A 19,442-nucleotide genomic window follows, 5' to 3' on the forward strand; every position below is an offset into this window, starting at 1 on the left:
CTTGCCCAGCATCTCCTGGCCGCCCCTATCTCTTTCCTGGCCCTTCCCCAAGAGGCCATTCCCCTTTTTTAGGTGCGTTACGTCCCTATTGGAAAAAAAGGGGCGACACCAATGCTCTTTCTGGCACAGGGCACCAAAAAGTCTAGTTACGGCTCTGCCATTGCAGCTTGGTAAGCAATGCTGGCATGTGTGTACCCACCTCACCACTGCATCCTCCCTTTTCTTATGTTGCATGGCCCATGGCAGCATCTTCTTTTCCTGGGAACGTGGCGCTAGGCTGCAACATCATAGCCCAAAGTGTAAGCAGTCTCTGATGCTGATGAAGGAGCCTGATGGCAGCAGTGATGACCTTCAGTGATCACTGCTGGTGATGGTGTCCAGGTGACGGCAATGGGAGTTGCCAGCAATAACAGGGTTAGGTGTAAAGTGAAGTGGGCTGAAGGATCTCTGACGTCACAACCATGTGACCCGCGATGGCAAGGGAGGGGGGAAGGTTCGGAACATGGGATCCAAAGTGTACCCTCGCGGGTTCGTTTCACTCTCCATGCTTCGGTCACGGTGGCTCGCCACAGGTTACTATTCCCACTCTATGTCCACGTGGATAGTAACACTGGTAGCTCACCGGCCTTGCCCCTCCCCCTGCAGTAGCGGGTCACGTGGTTGTGACATCAGAGGTCCTTCTGCCCACTTGGATCTAGCATCAACCGTGATGACAGGGTGCAGTCTGATCAATAATCAACCTATAATTGTATTATTCTCCACAGTTGAAATGTTGATTCCTTACTGCATGGGGCGTATGATTGACGTCTTGTCTACCAATTACAAGGAGACTGAATTCTTCCATGCTATGTTCCTTATGGCCATTTTTACTATGGCAAGGTCAGTAACTCCAAATATAGATAATATTACATTTAAGGGGTAGGCGCGTAAATGCTACTAATTCCAGCGCTTGTATTTTATATCTTCTCTTAAACTGTCACTGCACAATGGACAGCATAGTGGAAATCCAGCGCTTGTCCGTACTTATATAATGGTGACTCAAAAAATGGGCCAATGACATTGTTAGGAGTTCGGAAAATATATTCTGCTAAAGTGCCGGTTCTACGGGATTTATATACAAACTTGTTAGACCTGGTAATACATTGAGGGTTCACTGCTTTCGCAGTACTGCTATCTTGTGCTGATTTTAGGATTTTATTTAAAGGTATACAATATATACAATATACAATGCGCATACAACCATTACACAAAACTATATTAGCTTAACACAATGCAAAAGAAGCAAATGTTTACCGATAAGTTACAATTACTATTATCACCTGTCCAATGACAACTGAGGCGACTATTTTGTGTGCTTAACCAATATTTATGTGAATGCAGCCTATCGGGGGTCTAGTGATATCATCATTAATGAGGCATGAGGTGCTTTTTGTAATACATTACTTGCATTTACAGCAGGTGAAGAGCATGAAAAATAAGATATGAGGGACTACAGCCAAGGTTATACCATATTCAAAACGAGCCGCCGGGCTAGCACAGTTAGGAGGGACAAACAGCAATGGTTTTATTATCCGCCTAAGGGCCGTATTCAATTTGAGCTGAGCCACGTTAAGTTAACGCGGCTCGGACTTTCCGCCGGCTTCACCTGTTTTGTAGGCATTAAAAGTATCGTGCGTATCCCCGTATTCAATTTGAAAGTAGGCGAAACGGGACCCGGCGATACTTGGATCGGCGAAAACGAACGGGAATTTTTGGGAAATAATTGTAGGACCCCCCTAAAGATGTCCAGACCTCAGGGATCACTATGGGTACCCCCGTTTTTGCCTGCAGAAGAAAGTCGTGGTTTTTAAATAGCCGCGGCTGATGTTTTTTTCCCGACTTTCAAGAAGTGATGCAGAAGAGCATTTAGTTGTTTTTTTTTCGTTTTAAAAGTGGTCCCATCAAATTTGGGGTACATGAAAATGGGTACTAGCATATTTTTAAGTCCCTAAAGGTAATTTTATAAATTCTGCAAAAATACACCTGCCGCTACTCTGCGCAATAAAAAAAACACCTGCCACATACTTGGGGACCCCACCAGTATTAATTTCGTTAGTTTGGCTTTTTGCTTGACAATTTTTTTTTTGTCACCCCGCAATTATTAGTATTATTTTTTTGGGGTGTCCCGATTTTTTTTTTTTTACATTTGTTTTGGAACATTTCGTTTTAAGGGGGCATTCCCAAAAGTACAGGCTATTTTTATAAGCCTGCACCCCTAAACCCCAAATCTAAACTTTATTTCACTTGCTATAGTTAATTAAAAAATGAACCCTGTTTTTTAAAAATGACCCTTGACCCCATTTACGAAAAAAACGGGAATTTTCGGGAAATATGCCTGGGACCCCCCTAAAGATGTCCAGACATGGGGGATCACTATGGGTACCCCTGTTTTTGCCTGCAAAAGAAAGTCTGGTTTTTAAATAGCTTTGCCAGGTCTATTTTCCTGCCGCGGCTATTAGAAACCCCGACTTCCCTCAGGAGAAAAAAATGGGGGTACCTATAGTGATCCCCCATGTCTACACATCTTTAGGGGGATCCCTGGAATATTTTCTGAAAATTCCCCTTCTGTTTGTACTTGTAAAAAAACTGAATAAAAGTAAAAAAATAAATTTACACAGGGTCCCCCCCAAAAGCCAAACAAGTCTGAGGCTTGGCAGCCAGTACAGGTTTCTAAAAATACGGGGAACAAAATGTGTAGGGTTCCACCGTACTTTAGAAACCAACACCAGGCTGCAGGGACTAGTGCTGGTTTTAAATATAGGGGGCAAAAAAAAACGTGGGGTACCCCCTATATTTCAATCCAACACCAGACCCAACCGACCGGGGTGTAATGCCACAGCCCGGAGACCCAATCATCGGGGCTCCAGGTCCAAAGCATTACACCCCAAGTTGGTCAGAGCAAGCCAGTGATATCGGGGGAGTCGGGGTCCCCCCAAAGAAGGGTCCCCCCTCTCCCGAGCACCACAGGCTTACGCTGTAGCCTGGGGGTCATCCCCATACCCCTGGAGCGGTGGGTATGGGGGTAATAGGGGGGCCAAATAATGTAAAACTATTGTACTTTACAGTGGAACTACAAGTTCCAGCAGACATGCGGCACCTGTAACTTCACTGTAAAATAAATAGTTAAAAAAAGACAACACACACACCGTGTCCAGTATAACTTTATTAAACACACCTACCCATTCACACATACTTACCTATACTAGAAGTTCGGTCCCCTTGTCAAGTAGAAATCCGTGATGAGTGGCCCTGCAAGAAAGATTTCATACTCACCTATATCCTGTGCTGGTCTCCGCAGTAAATCATGGCATTGTCAAAATAAAAAAACGAGTTGACCCGATCCACGCTTTAACTATCAGTATGTGTGTTGCCACACATACTGATAGCTCCGAATGGCAGCTGCCGGCACTGAACGGGGCTTTGCAGTCCCGTGAGCCAATCAGCGGCAGCGGTGACTGTAGAGCGCCCGCTGATTGGCTCCGGCAACTGACAGTTCCCACGTGGGTGAGTTAGCCCACGTGGGAACTGTCAGTTGCTGGAGCCAATCAGCGGCCACTCTACAATCAGCGCGGCCGCTGATTGGCTCTCGGGACTGCCAGCTCCGTGCTTGTCCCATCAGCAGGCATTCGCAAGCTATCTGTATGTGTGGCAACACACATACAGATAGTGGGTCCGTCTGGTCGGCATCCGTTTTTTTTGTTTTGCCAAGTTCCTGGGGATGCTACGGAGACCGGCGCCAGGATATAGGTGAGTATGTTTTTTTTTATGTTGCAGGGCCATTCATTAAGGATTCTACTGGAGAAGAGGACAGACCGGCTGGTATAGGTAAGTATGTGTGAGTGGGTAGGGGTATGAAATAAAGTGTTTTGTCTTTCTTTAACTATTTATTTTACAGTGAAATTACAGGTGCTGCATGTCTGCTGGCACTTGTAGTACCACAAGCGCAAAATGGCAGGCATGCTGGCACTTCTAGTTCCACTGTAAACACAATAGGTTTACATTATTTGGCCCCCCTATTACCCCCATACCCACCAAGCAAGGGGTATGGGGAAGAGCCCCGGGCTTCAGCGTAAGTCTGGGGTGCTCGGGAGGGGGGGGACCAGTGATTGGGTCTCCGGGCTGTGGCATTACACCCCGGTCGGTTGGGTCTGGTGCTGGTCTTAAATATAGGGGGTACCCCACGTCTTTTTTGCCCCCTATATTTAAAACCAGCACTAGTCCCTGCAGCCTGGTGTTGGTTTCTAAATTACGGTGGAACCCTACACTTTTTGTTCCCCATATTTTTAGAAACCACCACTGGCTGGCAAGCCTGGGGCTGGTTTGGCTTTTGGCGGGGAACCTTATGTCATTTTTTTTGTAAATTTTTACTACTTTTTTTTACAGGTTAAATAAAACGGGAATTTTCGGGAAATATTCTAGGGACCCTCCTAAAGATGTGTAGACATGGGGGATCACTATGGGTACCCCCATTTTTAACTACTGAAGGAAGTCGGGTTTCTAATAGCCGCGGCAGGTGCATAAATGCGACTTTGAATAAGGTGATACAGAAGAGCATTTAGAAGTTTTTTTAGGGCAAAACAACTATGGCCAGCAAATTTGGGGTACTTGAAAATGGGGTTCAGCATATTTTAAAGTTGCTAAAATGACTTTAAAAAATCATGAAAAACCCACCTGCCGCAAACACCTGCAATCAAAAAAACACTTGGGGCATACTTGGGGACCCGCCCAGAATCAAGTTCGCTATTTTTTACGTTTGTACCCCAACTTTTTTTTTTCACCCCCTTTTGCAAAGTAAATTTTTGGGGTGCCCTTAATTTTTTTTAATACTTTTTCTGACACAGATTACCTTTGGGGGACTGTCTGAAGGCTGCACAGGGGTTCCCGAAATGTTGCACCCCCAAACCCCAATTCTGCACTTTTTAACGCCTGCCATTCATAGGCAATACTTTACCGTCTATTACATTGCATTGACTTAACGCCTAGGCGGAAAGTCTTTCAAATTGAATACGGGGTAAAACTAAAACAGGCGGTAAAGACGTCATCGGCGGTATTCATTTTGAGGCGTTAAGTCCGGATTCGCGGTATTTTACCGCTGATGACGTCATTCCCACGTGGGAACTGTCAGTTGCCGGAGCCAATCAGCGGGCGCTCTACAGTCAGCGCTGCCGCTGATTGGCTCACGGGACTGCAAAGCCCCATTCAGTGCCGGCAGCTGCCATTCGGGACAGGTTTGGCTTTTGGGTGGGGACCCTATGTAAATTTTTTTTTTTACTTTTATTCCATTTTTTTACAGGTACAAAGTAAAACAGAAGGGGAATTTTCGGAAAATATTCCAGGGATCCCCCTAAAGATGTGTAGACATGGGGGATCACTATGGGTACCCCCATTTTTATCTCCTGAAGGAAGTCTGGTTTTTTAATAGCCGCGGCAGGAAAAAAGACCTGGCAAAGCTATTTAAAAACCAGACTTTCTTTTGCAGGCAAAAACAGGGGTACCCATAGTGATCCCCCATGTCTGGACATCTTTAGGGGGGTCCCAGGCATATTTCCCGAAAATTCCCATTTTTTTTCGTAAATGGGGTTATGGGTCATTTTTAAAAAACAGGGATAATAGCCTGTACTTTTGGGAATGCCCCCTTAAAACGAAATGTTCCAAAAAAAATGTAAAAAAAAAAAAAATCGGGACACCCGAAAAAAAAAAAAAATTAATTTTGAGGTGATAAAAAAAAATTGTCAAACAAAAAGCCAAACTAACGAAATTAATACTGGTGGGGTCCCCAAGTATGTGGCAGGTGTTTTTTTTATTGCGCAGAGTAGCGGCAGGTGTATTTTTGCAGAATTTATAAAATTACCTTTAGGGACTTAAAAATATGCTAGTACCCATTTTCATGTACCCCAAATTTGATGGGGCCACTTTTAAAAACGAAAAAAAAAGCTAAATGCTCTTCTGCATCACTTCTTCAAAGTCGAGAAAAAACCACCAGCCGCGGCTATTTAAAAACCCCGACTTTCTTCTGCAGGCAAAAACGGGGTACCCATAGTGATCCCCGAGGTCTGGACATCTTTAGGGGGGTCCTAGAATTATTTCTCAAAAATTCCCGTTTGTTTTCGCCGATCCAAGTATCGCCAGGTCTCGTTTTCGCCTACTTTCAAATTGAATACGGGTATACGCGAGCACGCGCGCGATACTTTAACGCCTACAAAACAGGCGAAGCTGGCGAAAAGTACGAGCTGCGTTATCTTAACGCGGCTCGGCTCAAATTGAATACGGGCCTTAGTATCAAGTCCTGACATGTCTCATGTATGCCATGTACTACACAGTTACTAATGCCAGCGGTAACCAGACTTGTACAGTTGTGTCACTAATAAATACAGTTCTGCAGGATAGTGATGCATCTGTCTCTCTCTGTACAGCTCTCTCTCCGCAGGCTGCCGCGTGGGACTTTTCACATCCTCCATGTCCGGTCTAACCCGACGTTTGCGGATCCATCTCTTTCATGCTCTCATTAAACAGGATATTGGATTCTTCGAAACTTCTAAAACAGGTACCGGACTGTCCTACAACTACAGCCTGATTAACTCTTTACAACTAAGGGGTCTAGTATGTATCAAGCTGTTTGATACATAAAATGATGCAGAAACTGCAGTTTCTGCATACATTTATGTATCGTTCCTATGTACTAATGGCACAATGCTGGAGATCTCGCAGATGCTCTGCAGATCGCAGCCTCCATTGTTATCAATGGGGACTAAGATCTGACCACTATGTACTGAACTCCAAAAAGATGGTGTAAACTACTGTAAGCCTATGGGGGCTCCAGGGGCAGAAGAGAGACCTTTCAATGTCTCTCTCGCAGCCCCTGGCCGGCCCCGGAAGCTGACACTGTGAGAGGGCAATAAGCGTATATACAAATATAGTACTTTCCTTTTTTGTGTGTCTCTGCTTGTGATTCCCTCTCCAATATCCTCAGGATGGAGAGACTGGCTGCCAGACTCTCAGCTACTTTCTGGTCCCTAATATTCACATGAACCACAGCAGCGCCCTCTGGCCACTTTCTCTATTTGGTAATACCCAGTCTTGTTTTCCTGCTGCATTTGCCCCAGTTGTAAAGCACCTCCAAGTATGCCAAATCAGCCTTCTGCACCTTCTATCTCCAGCATACTTGGCGGTGCTTTACAACTGGGCCTTATGGCATCCGATGATTAAGTATTGAACTCTCTGCGAGGGATACTTAAGTATTCAACTCGCAGCGGGGAAACTTGACACAGGAGCAATTCATCATTGCTCCGGTGAGGGGACAGGTGCTCCGAAAACCAGATGTCCCCTCGGTTAGTATCGCAGATACTGAGGTCACGCATGCGCACAGCCGCCGGGGTGGTAGTGAGGAGTCGGCGGAGGGATCTGCTCAGATCCCTCTTCGCAACCCCGTAACGTCTTCCCATAGGAAGGAGCGGGTATCCGAGAATAACCGTCGTCTGAAGATGGCGCTTGTTCTCGGAAGCAAGCTGCAAAAACGTTCAGTTTTCGGAGTTTACTGAATATTAGGAGGGTCCTATCGGACCCCTTAAGATGAATGGCCTGGTAAGGTAACTAAAACATGCGGAAACTGGCATGGTTACCAGGACTTTTATCGTTTGATGAATAGACCCCTGTGTCCATTTTTAGTAGATTGGAAGGATGTTTTTTTGGTGAAATCCTCAGATATTCATTTTGTTCAATTTGTTCATGTATTTAACAAATTTTTTTCGCAAAGCCGACCCCTAGAGGGGGGAAGAGGTATTGCTATTGAAGTTTGACATGTTCTTACTATAGTCAGCAGCGTTGGTTTCGGCTGCTGCATCCTCCTATGCTTAGCGAATTTCATACTCCATAGTTTAGGGACGGGAACTTGGCTCTCTGCAGAGCTTGTACTTGTGCTCACATGACCACACACACATAACGGCTGGAGCCGAATTCAAGGACATAGGGGGGTATCCAATTAGATGCGATAACCTGTTTTTTCCCGTAAACCCTAGGTCACGTGGTACAATTTTCGTGAGAGACATTTTCCCCCTATCCTATTACATAGGATAGTATTTAGAGAGAATTTTTCTCCCATTTTAATTTTCTCATGAAAAGAAATCTCTATAGTAAAAAATTGGCTTTTCGTGGAACATCCATCCAATTACAAGCGCGTGAGAATTTTTCAGGGGTTTGAGTTGGCTGTATCGGCGATTTATTTTCACCACCTTTGAGCAGGTGATAAGTTGTGCAAAACCCCTATTTTTGTCGGGACTTGGGGCCTCATTCAGAGGCGGTCGTTAGATGCAAGCGGTTGCTCTGCATCAGGGCGGCCGCTTGCATCCTAAACGGCCGCCTCCTTGTCGATCGTTAAGCTGTGGGTTACCACCCACAGCTCTAACGACCGACATGGGTGATGGTCGCGATGGTCAAGACCATCGCGACCATCGGGGCTTACAACCAGACCCTAGGGTAGGGTCTGGGCACTCGTAAGCCCCAGGGAGATTCCTGCTTTGTTTGAGCAGGAAGTTCCCCACTGACATCAGCAATGATGTCAGTGGGGCCGCCCACAAACGGCAAGCGTTCCGACTGGAACGCCTCCATTTGGCCGGGCACGCCCCCGGCCCGCCCATCAAACGGGGCAATCTGTCACTCAACATCAACAGCTCGCCCCGTCTGCTACGAGACCCCTAACGACGGAGTGCCCGTCGTTAGCCCGGTCTTGCACATGCGCTGTGGGGCAGAAACACTGTGGTCATAGGTACCTAAGAGTATTCATAGCATCACAGTATTATTTTGCCTGGCTTCTTTAGTGGAGAATTTATCTCCCTTGATTCATTCATATATGTATTGTCTGTTTTTTGGTTTGTTTAATTGTCTTTAGTTGCTCACCTTTTAATAAAACGTAGAATAAAAGTTAATTTTTAATTTGCTGATATCAGCTATATCTCCATACCTATTGTGTGCCCCCACAAAGAGTCCTTCTTTTCCTCTCTCTTGTGGTTTTCATGTTATAAACTGACTCTGGGGAGCACCATAGACTTTCCTATAGATGGCCTGTTAGACTGATGTCTCATGACCTATGATAGGAATACCATGACACGTACATGTGTGTGTATATATTAAGTCTATTTTAGGTATATATATGAGATACATTATTTATTATACTCCAGCATAATTTTCTCAGTGCGGGTCCAGTATGTATTCCTTTTCTTCTTAAACCCTTCTATGTTCCTCTCTTAGTCCCTGGTATGGAGGCTCAGTGAAATGACACATTCAGCTGGAGGTGCCAGCAAAGTCTTCCAGTACCTGGATCGGGAGCCTCTGGTCTCCACATCTGGTTCTCACTGTCCTGATAACTTACGGGGTGAATTTGAGTTCAAGAACGTGACATTTTCCTACCCTACCCACCCAGGCGCCCCCATCCTGCAGGTGAGTGTAACTGCTGCTGTATGTAGGTGCTCACACTCCAAGAGGCCTACCACCACACCACAGGGGAGAATAACAGTAGAGTTTCTTGGATTGTGGAGAGTGCACAGCCAGCAGGTAACTGACTGACAATGGCATGGGTGCTCCTGGCTGGCTCAGTGTCATTAATACTATATGGGAACTCCTTGCTGGAAAAGTAAATGGCATATGAAGGACGCCATGATGGCATGTAGGAGCGCATTGGTGATACCCAATTATAAAGCACAACGGAATATGTTGGCGCTATATGAGTAACTGTTAATAAATAAATATGTCTGGGAATTATGAGTGGAGTAATAATGTGGCATGGGCACTGGTTAGGCTGTGGGGGCACCTGTCACAATCAATGGCCTATGTGGACATCTGGCACACTGGGGGCACAGTAAGTGATAGTATCTGTGAGCATCGTGTGTGGCACAATATGATTAGGACACCGGGTAGCATGTGAGGACACCCGATAAACTGGATAATATGTTCGGCAAAACTGATACAGTGGATGGCAAGTAGTAGAAATTGGTATAGTGAATGGCATGTCTGGGTACAGTGGCATGTCATGGTATCATATCTGGATAATGTTGTTGGGGCCTGTGCCCTAGGTCCTTTGGGATGCCAGCAACATTTCTAATATTAGTAACAATACAAAATAGATATCATCATGGTTATATTCATTTTTTTTACATACTTTATGTGTTGTGCAGATGAATAAGTATTTGACAGCGACGTTAAACAAGCACATAATATATTAACAAGGGTTCAAATAAATCATCACATCTGTTTACTGACTAACCAGCATTAATTACCCCAAATCAAACATTTGGAAACCCCCCTAGATATCCTGCATTTGCCCCTGTCCTAATCAGAAACACCAGTTTGATGGTTTAATAGCAAGTGTGACAGTACCTCGCCCAGGCGGGTCTTGGGCTCAACCAAGTCTTTCTGATTCAAGAGCCAATAGCCTACGCTCGTACCAAAACAAGGATTATGGGAATCCATGCCGTCACCTACATTCGTGTGTTACTTCTTGTTTGTGGTTTATTGCACTGTTTGTAATCATACTTTGTACTCCAGTGATGCATTGCTGTTGTGCTTTGTATACTAGTGACTGAACTTGTTTTTATATTTTACTTCTTAAACTGCATCTCATATACCTTTTGGCACCTCACAAAAAAAAAAAGAAAACATAATAATTTAGATCCTTAGCTCTACAGTTTTGGTAAATTTGATCACTAATCCCAGAAGTTGAAGCCAAAGCCTGGAGTTGAAGGTTCACTTTACAAAATCTGGATTGAAGGAAGTAGAGTGTTAGCCTTCCCATGATTGATCTCTGACATACAGGGGCAGTTGCAAATCAAAGTTATTTTCGCAGGATGCACAACATTTTCAGCTGTGCAATGCGTGCAGTCTACAGTCCATACTGGTCAACATGCCCATTGTAGCCAAGACAATAATCGAAGATCGCCTTTATCCCTCTGCAAAGGAGTCACAAAGCTTAACTGTTCCTATATCAGGGTGCAAAACACAAAAAACGGTGGAACTGTTCCAACATGGCCTGACTGACTGTATCCCAAAATCCAGTATTGCTCTTATTTGCAGTTCTACATCATCATATCCAATCGGTCAATAGCTGACATGGATTTCTGCAACTTGTAGTCCCTCAATAACATTTAACTTTTTTTTTTCTTATCTATGTACTTGGCATTCCCCATTCATTTCAATTGGTAATGCCTTTCTAAAGGATTTCTGCACTCATTCAAAGGCATTATCCATTGAAATGCATAGGAAATTCTCACCAGTTTCAGTCCAACTCACCTGTCTGAAATCAGTGAGATTATTTTCTGCAACAGTAAGGGCGGAATTCAATTGTTTTCGCGGCCCGCATCTACCGTCTAAAGTGACAGGAGATCGCGGGCCGCTATGCAATTGTTCCAGATTTTCGTGCTGATCGCGCCCAAAGTGGTCGGGTTAAGCCGCGTAAAGCAGCTAAACCCGACCAAAGTGCTGGGCACGATCGCGAAAAGTGATGTTTGGGCGTCCAAACATGTCACTTTTCGCACATTTCAGCTCTCATCCCCCAGGGGCTGCGAGCTGAAATGTAGCGCTTGGTAGCTGATCATGCCCGACAGGAGCAAGAATTGAATAGCTCCGTCGGGCGCGATGGGGGCAGGAATCAATTGAATTCCGCCCTAAATGTCCTTTTTAATAGATTATCCATGCCCTTCACTACACCATGAAGAAATGGATTATTTTCATTTGCTCTAATTCAATAAAGCAAAGTACAAATATGACACAGATCTTCACGTGTTTTGCTGGTTCCTAGAGAACGGATAGCTCGCATTCTCATGAATATTGGTTCAGCCCACAATATGGCTGCTTCCACTGTGTATAGGTGATGGATACACTTTTAGCTGACAGAGCAGAGATTATGGACCTCATTCAGAGTTGGTCGTTGCGGCCGCACGGTCGTACGCAGCCGATGTTCGCTGAACTGCGCATGCGTAAAGTTTGCAATGCGCGTGCGTAAACTAGCTGTTACGATCAGAAATTTCTCTCTCCTTGAACACAGCCAGGTCGTTAGTTTGAGTGACAGAATGAACTTTTTGTGGGTGGTAACAGGGGAAGGTGCTTGAAAACGGGGGGAGGAGATAAGAACGCAGGCGTGCCTAATTATGTGAACGGTGTTTAATGGGAGTGCCCACTGTTAACTTTGTAAATAAACCTTTTAATACATTCCTGCCTATAAACCTCTTAAGATTCACCTGCCTAGAACCTCTAAGACAAAACCCTGCCTAAAAACCTCTAAGACAACGCTAATTGCGTACGTAGTATGACCGCAAATAAAGACAGGAGTGGAATCTTGTGGTTCCAACGCACAAGTATTATTCAGGTAAAAGTACAGTCAGTTACATGCAATCTATACATACATAATTTAGGCGTAAAAGGAAATAATACAGACCAAGTACGGTTATACATACGCTGCGCCTCCGGACCCAGAGATAGACTTCTGACTAGATATCCTCAGTTCACCCAAAATTCAGCATGAACTGGCAAACCAGTGTTTGGGCACATGTATTTATTCCCCCCCAGACTGAAACAGGACAAAGGGGAAACTTCCTGCTGATCTCATTGGTTCCCAGAGGAGGAGCATATGTAACGACACATTTAACAGGTTGTTTCAAATAGACTTTCCCTGCCTCTAACAGCCGGGGTCTTTCTGGTAACGCCTCCTGTAACATCCTAACAGTTGAATCTAAAATATACATTTTGGTTGCTTGTAGGTTCTGCGGTCCATAACTCGAGAATGCATAATGCGATCTCCTCACCGATAGCACCGGAAAACTGTGGAAAGAGTATGCGTCAGAACAACTCCAAGAATGACATGTTTATCTTGTATAATTCCTTAGTTAACAAATATCTTTATTTCTTAGCATTTAAACTAACTGAACCTTCTTGAATCATACATTTTGATGCTAATGGAACCTTGTGTGCGAATATGTAGTGTGTGGGTATTCGGGGTTTAATATAAGGACGCTAGTTATTAATGGGTGAGATTTAAGTGCATAATCTCTCATACACGAAGTGAACATCCAGCAGTGTGGATGGCTGAGGGTTGTAATTCCACATGCCCTCTGTCAGCAGGCCCCCACCTGCTGTGTTCAAAGGAAAACAAAACCTCTTTTGTTCTCACAGACACTTGTGTGAAGTGCAAATGTATTATCACCTCAAACTATGGGATTAGGAGACATCTCGTCTAGTATTCAGGCAAATCCAATTGTGTAGATATTATATTACAATTGCCACAACTATACTTTATCTGCATCCCGGGATTCCCAATTTGTATGTAAAAATACCCATTGTCTCTCCTTATTTACTTCTACTTAGAAAGCTGTTTTTTTCCGTTGCCCTTGGTGTTAACAAAAACATTGCCATCTGTTCTTAGTTAATGGGTTATAACTTGAATTAATGCTGACCACACAAAATGGTGTCTTGTGATCTCATTTCCAAAATGGAGTCTTGTGGCCATTCGCAAGATGGCGTCGCTGCGATTAAATTTTAAACTGAACTTGTCTCACTCAATTATTCAACTTCGACAGTCCACCCTTTGATAGCAAACAACATGCTATCACAATCTGCTATTTGAATCTGTTTAGCCATGCATGAGAATATACCGTTCAATGTTATTATGGTATGACACAGTATGGTCATTTGAACCATTCAGATAATGCGTCTCCGGGAGGGACATAAAACTGCCCTTATACGCACACCGCGGATCCTTAAGGGATCATGGGAAAGATGTGGGGATGCACCTATCCTATAAGGAGAGCCTTGGAAGGGGTTGGGACTGCATTACCTAAGATGACTTAAAACAACATAAACGTTATATCCATGCACGACCACTCAAACTCAGGCTACATTGTTATACACTACGTCATAACTCAGGATTGAATTACAGTTCTTCCTTATTATTGTTATTCACATTTTCACAACAATTTACTGTACTGAAATTGGACTGGCACTCCCCTGATTTGGTATAGCACTCCTCCTCCTGACTCCACTCCATCAGCTCCGCCATCAGCTCACATCTCCTTTATTGGTCCCCCATCACAGACACCGAGCATCCCCAAACAGATCATCATGACAAAAAATAAAACTCTGGAAAAAAAAAGAACTAGGATGACCACAGCAGACCACTCCATTGCTTGAAGCACTGATCTACACATTTCTTTAGCTCAGATATCTCACCGTCACCTTTTTAATCCTTCCGGCACAAGCTCGCAATCGACAGGTCCATGTTATCGGCCTTGTCTCTGCCTTGTATCTCCACCAGTTGGTTAACCTCCCTATAGTGAGCGGAATGGATCCACGTATCTTCCCCGGCCACCCTTTGAGGATGCTGTATCGTCAGATACGGACCTTTCCACCGATCAGTCAAACAACCTGAGCTACAAAAAACAATTTGGATCATAACAAATTCTTCCAGATTTGACATCATGACAGGTTACATTAGACATGTTAGTTAATAACACTTCCAATTTCGGTTATTCTCATTCATCTTCGTGAGACCCTGCACAGTAACCTCATTATCAATTTTTCACATGAGGCTGCCTGTTTGGACAGTATCTCAAAGGGGGGGGGGCAAATAAAGGAAAAGACAGTCTGGGATAATCTTAGTGTTGTTACCCATCATCTTACGCATGTTCTTGAAAAAGTCACCTGTAAAATAAGTCCCCCTATCACTTTTAGTAATTCTAGGGATATAGTATCTGCATACAGGTTCTTGCAATTAAATCTTGTTATTAATAGCTACTGCTCTAAATAATGCCTGTGCCGCTGGGTTGGATAGTTTTCCGAGTAGTTGACCTCAGCCTGGCATGGCTGCCGTTTATCCTTAGCAACCTTGTGTCCTATGAGTGGGAGATAAAGCACAACAGTTTAATATCATTTAAACATGAAATCATCCACATTTTACATTAGAACAGATCCATTGATAGGTTGAAAAAAAATATAAACAGTCATATAAGGCCTGGGAGAAGATACTGGGGTTACCTATGAACTCATGGGAAACTCGTGTTCCTGTGTGGTGTTCTTCACTTTGCAGTACTTACTTATGTGTCCCACTTGGTGACAGTTAAAACATAATTTTGAATGGGGTGGATGAAAAGATTGTTGTGGGATTTGAGCAAGAGGGAAAGATGGTGGGTATGGGTAAGGATAGGGAGGGTAAGGATATTGCGGGGGATGAGTATGGGACCTGTGGTTGTGTATGATATGTGGGGTAAGGATGTGTTTGCTGTGGTGTGGGATTGGTGAGGACGTGTAATTGTTCAGGTGCAGGTGTGTGTGTGGGTGCAGGTGTGTCGGTTGGCTGTGATGTTATTGTCATTCCTTCCAGAGCTTGTATACTGACAGCCATTAGTTTTTCGCTCTGGGTCTCTCTCTTTTTGGAGATGTTTTTATCATGTTCTATGGCAGACTCTATGAGGTTATCTATTGTAAGTCCCCTCCAGCCAGGTTGTGAGGTCTGGACCCGAATCTTTAAATCGTCTTTCAGACCGTCCATGAGTACCGTGACTATCATTCCCCTGTGGTGAGTGCTATCTTTAATATCTTCTATCCCAGTGTACTGGGTGATAGCCTGCAGAGCCCGGTTGCAATAGTCTTCTGCAGTTTCACTCTCCTTTTGCTTAATTGTGAAGATTTTGTTCCAGTTAACAACTACTACCGGAAAATATACACCCAATTGAGTCACAATGCGGGAAATGTTACCTTGGTTTACTTGGTCTGTTAAGGGAACGTCGCCATCCAATACACAGTCCGTGATAAATTTTGTCACGTCGGTATTGTGTGGCAGGCAGGCCCTTAACACTACACGCCAATCTTTATTAGTGGGCTCATGAGAACTACCCAAATTTCTCAAAAATCTTTGACATTTGGCTAGTTCCTTTTTGGGATTGGGGAAATCATTTATGATGGAATTCAGTTCTGCTCTTGTCCATGAACAATGCATTACTACTTCCCTCGTGGGTACTACACCGTTTGCATCTGCATTTCCATTCGGAACAGTTATTGTCCGAATGGGATGCAGACCGGCAGCGTTGCTACCTCTGACCTGGTTACCTGGCTGGGGGTTTAATCTGCTGCTGCTACGTATGGTATTAACAACTTCCTCTATGGGTGCAGAGTGTGTTAACACTTCCCTTGCTGTTACCGATGGAGATGGCGGCACCACCCGTGATTGTGGTGATGCAGCATCTATCATTTGCACAGCATGGGAAATGGCAGACATTACAATAGGCTCATCATCCATATCATAAACACTTTCTTTATGGTTGCTTAAGAGAGGGTACAAGTTGCTTGTTACATTTTTATTGGTATTTTTGGTAACCGTACTTGCACCTCCATCCACATAAGGTGGGGGAGGTGAGCGTGAACTGCTGGCAATACTCTCCCCGATGCTACTTTGCCGCACGTGCGCGCCAATTTGCGGCTCGCCCGTATTGCATCTCAGCGTCGTGGATGTATTTTCTGGCAATGCGTTCCCATTGTTAGTTTGCGTTGTTTGCACATTTTTAAGCCAAGCATCCCCTTCATGCTGCCATATTTTTAAACATTCAAAATATTTAATCTTTTTCTCTCGGGATCGCACCATACTGATGTGATCCTGGACATTATCTAACACATTTTTATCAAAACTACCAATTCTGGGGAACGGACTAACACTCTTTCTCGTCATATTAAACCATATATCACAATACCTTATTGCATAAGTACCGTACTTAGTATGCATAATATGACGGGCTGATCCAATTGGAGCCTCCATTAGCAGCACATCATTGCTTAACATTTCTACCGTTTGCGTGGCTCACATTTTGAGACAACTCCTACGCTTTTCAATAAAAATGTAAACTGGTGAAAGACAATCAAGATACTTTCACTTACCTACGGACGAAATTTCTAGATGCGCCACGCTCACCTACGGACGAAATTTCTAGATGCGCCACGCTCACCTACGGATGAAATTTCTAGATGCGCCACGCTCACCTATTATCTCTCAGCTCACAATCACACCTAGTGCGACTCAACTACAATGCTCAAATTTTATTGAACACTGCAGTCACACTGAGAGCCGGTCCCTAACAAAAATAACAAACCATACACCTGCTCTGTGTACTGAACGGTAAGCTGCTTACCGAGCGGCTAGGCTAACCCTTGCACCTAGCCCTTAAGTATCATATGATACCCTTAACTGTCCAACACATACTCACTGTTACACACTTCTCTGCGCAGAAAATAAACGTTTAACCCAGATATTGGTAGATAGAAAAAAAATGTAAACCTTAATGGCTTTGTTCAAACACGTGGCAGCAGAACCGGAAGTGCGTATACGCTTATTGTGACCGGCCGCATACACAATTATGCGACTACCACTCAAGCATATAATGACTTTTTAACTGCGTACGCAAAAATGCATCTCAGCCGCATAGTCAATACTGCGGCACCCCTCTAAACGTAAGGTTCTATCAACAGAGAAAAAAAAAACTTTTTTTTCCTCTCTTGTCCCTGAATTCTGATCAGCGCTTCCTCTACACAATAACCGGCAGTACGCTCTCAGCAACACTGTGGTAATGAGAGACTAATGCGTCTCTCAAAAGGCGCCTCCACCCTTTTGCTGAGAGAGGACTGACCAATTGTTATCGTGTATCAGATAGTGTGATAAACCGATGCGAGCCCCCACTGTTAACTTTGTAAATAAACCTTTTAATACATTCCTGCCTATAAACCTCTTAAGATTCACCTGCCTAGAACCTCTAAGACAAAACCCTGCCTAAAAACCTCTAAGACAACGCTAATTGCGTACGCAGTATGACCGCAAATAAAGACAGGAGTGGAATCTTGTGGTTCCAACGCACAAGTATTATTCAGGTAAAAGTACAGTCAGTTACATGCAATCTATACATACATAATTTAGGCGTAAAAGGAAATAATACAGACCAAGTACGGTTATACATACGCTGCGCCTCCGGACCCAGAGATAGACTTCTGACTAGATATCCTCAGTTCACCCAAAATTCAGCATGAACTGGCAAACCAGTGTTTGGACACATGTATTTATTCCCCCCCAGACTGAAACAGGACAAAGGGGAAACTTCCTGCTGATCTCATTGGTTTCCAGAGGAGGAGCATATGTAACGACACATTTAACAGGTTGTTTCAAATAGACTTTCCCTGCCTCTAACAGCCGGGGTCTTTCTGGTAACGCCTCCTGTAACATCCTAACAGTTGAATCTAAAATATACATTTTGGTTGCTTGTAGGTTCTGCGGTCCATAACTCGAGAATGCATAATGCGATCTCCTCACCGATAGCACCGGAAAACTGTGGAAAGAGTATGCGTCAGAACAACTCCAAGAATGACATGTTTATCTTGTATAATTCCTTAGTTAACAAATATCTTTATTTCTTAGCATTTAAACTAACTGAACCTTCTTGAATCATACATTTTGATGCTAATGGAACCTTGTGTGCGAATATGTAGTGTGTGGGTATTCGGGGTTTAATATAAGGACGCTAGTTATTAATGGGTGAGATTTAAGTGCATAATCTCTCATACACGAAGTGAACATCCAGCAGTGTGGATGGCTGAGGGTTGTAATTCCACATGCCCTCTGTCAGCAGGCCCCCACCTGCTGTGTTCAAAGGAAAACAAAACCTCTTTTGTTCTCACAGACACTTGTGTGAAGTGCAAATGTATTATCACCTCAAACTATGGGATTAGGAGACATCTTGTCTAGTATTCAGGCAAATCCAATTGTGTAGATATTATATTACAATTGCCACAACTATACTTTATCTGCATCCCGGGATTCCCAATTTGTATGTAAAAATACCCATTGTCTCTCCTTATTTACTTCTACTTAGAAAGCTGTTTTTTTCCGTTGCCCTTGGTGTTAACAAAAACATTGCCATCTGTTCTTAGTTAATGGGTTATAACTTGAATTAATGCTGACCACACAAAATGGTGTCTTGTGATCTCATTTCCAAAATGGAGTCTTGTGGCCATTCGCAAGATGGCGTCGCTGCGATTAAATTTTAAACTGAACTTGTCTCACTCAATTATTCAACTTCGACAATACGCTTTATGGGAGTGCATAATTAACAAAGTAGTGTCATGGCACATGTGACATGGGAGGTTTGTACACTGACTTGATCGTAGAGCTTAAGAGAGGGTATGGTCAACCTTAAGCTCTACGACTAGCTCTGATGGATCCCGATGGTCTCGATTAATCCATATATCCCAGGAGATGACGTGTGTTGTGATCGAGAAGGGGGCGTGATTTAGTCTTACGACCGCTTCTTACCCTCGGTCGTTCAGCTAGCGATCTCATCTTAGGACCGCAACTTGTGATCGCTTCATTTGCATATCCGGCCCCTTTCCCC

At 43.9% G+C, this 19,442-nt stretch overlaps 1 protein-coding gene across 1 annotated transcript in view; it reads left to right on the top strand.

Moving 5' to 3' along the window:
- LOC148506513 (antigen peptide transporter 2-like) overlaps window positions 1-19,442 on the top strand; it is a 37,610-nt gene that overhangs the window by 12,735 nt on the left and 5,433 nt on the right. Inside the window, exons 4-7 of the mRNA XM_088446516.1 lie at window positions 765-879; window positions 6,453-6,583; window positions 7,852-7,937; window positions 9,283-9,471. Coding sequence (XP_088302642.1) covers window positions 765-879; window positions 6,453-6,583; window positions 7,852-7,937; window positions 9,283-9,471 — 521 coding nt within the window. The remainder of the gene's footprint in view (window positions 1-764; window positions 880-6,452; window positions 6,584-7,851; window positions 7,938-9,282; window positions 9,472-19,442) is intronic.

This window comes from Taudactylus pleione, unplaced genomic scaffold (genome assembly GCF_031769625.1).
Source record: "Taudactylus pleione unplaced genomic scaffold, aTauple2 ptg000400l, whole genome shotgun sequence".
Lineage (NCBI taxonomy): Eukaryota > Metazoa > Chordata > Amphibia > Anura > Myobatrachidae > Taudactylus > Taudactylus pleione.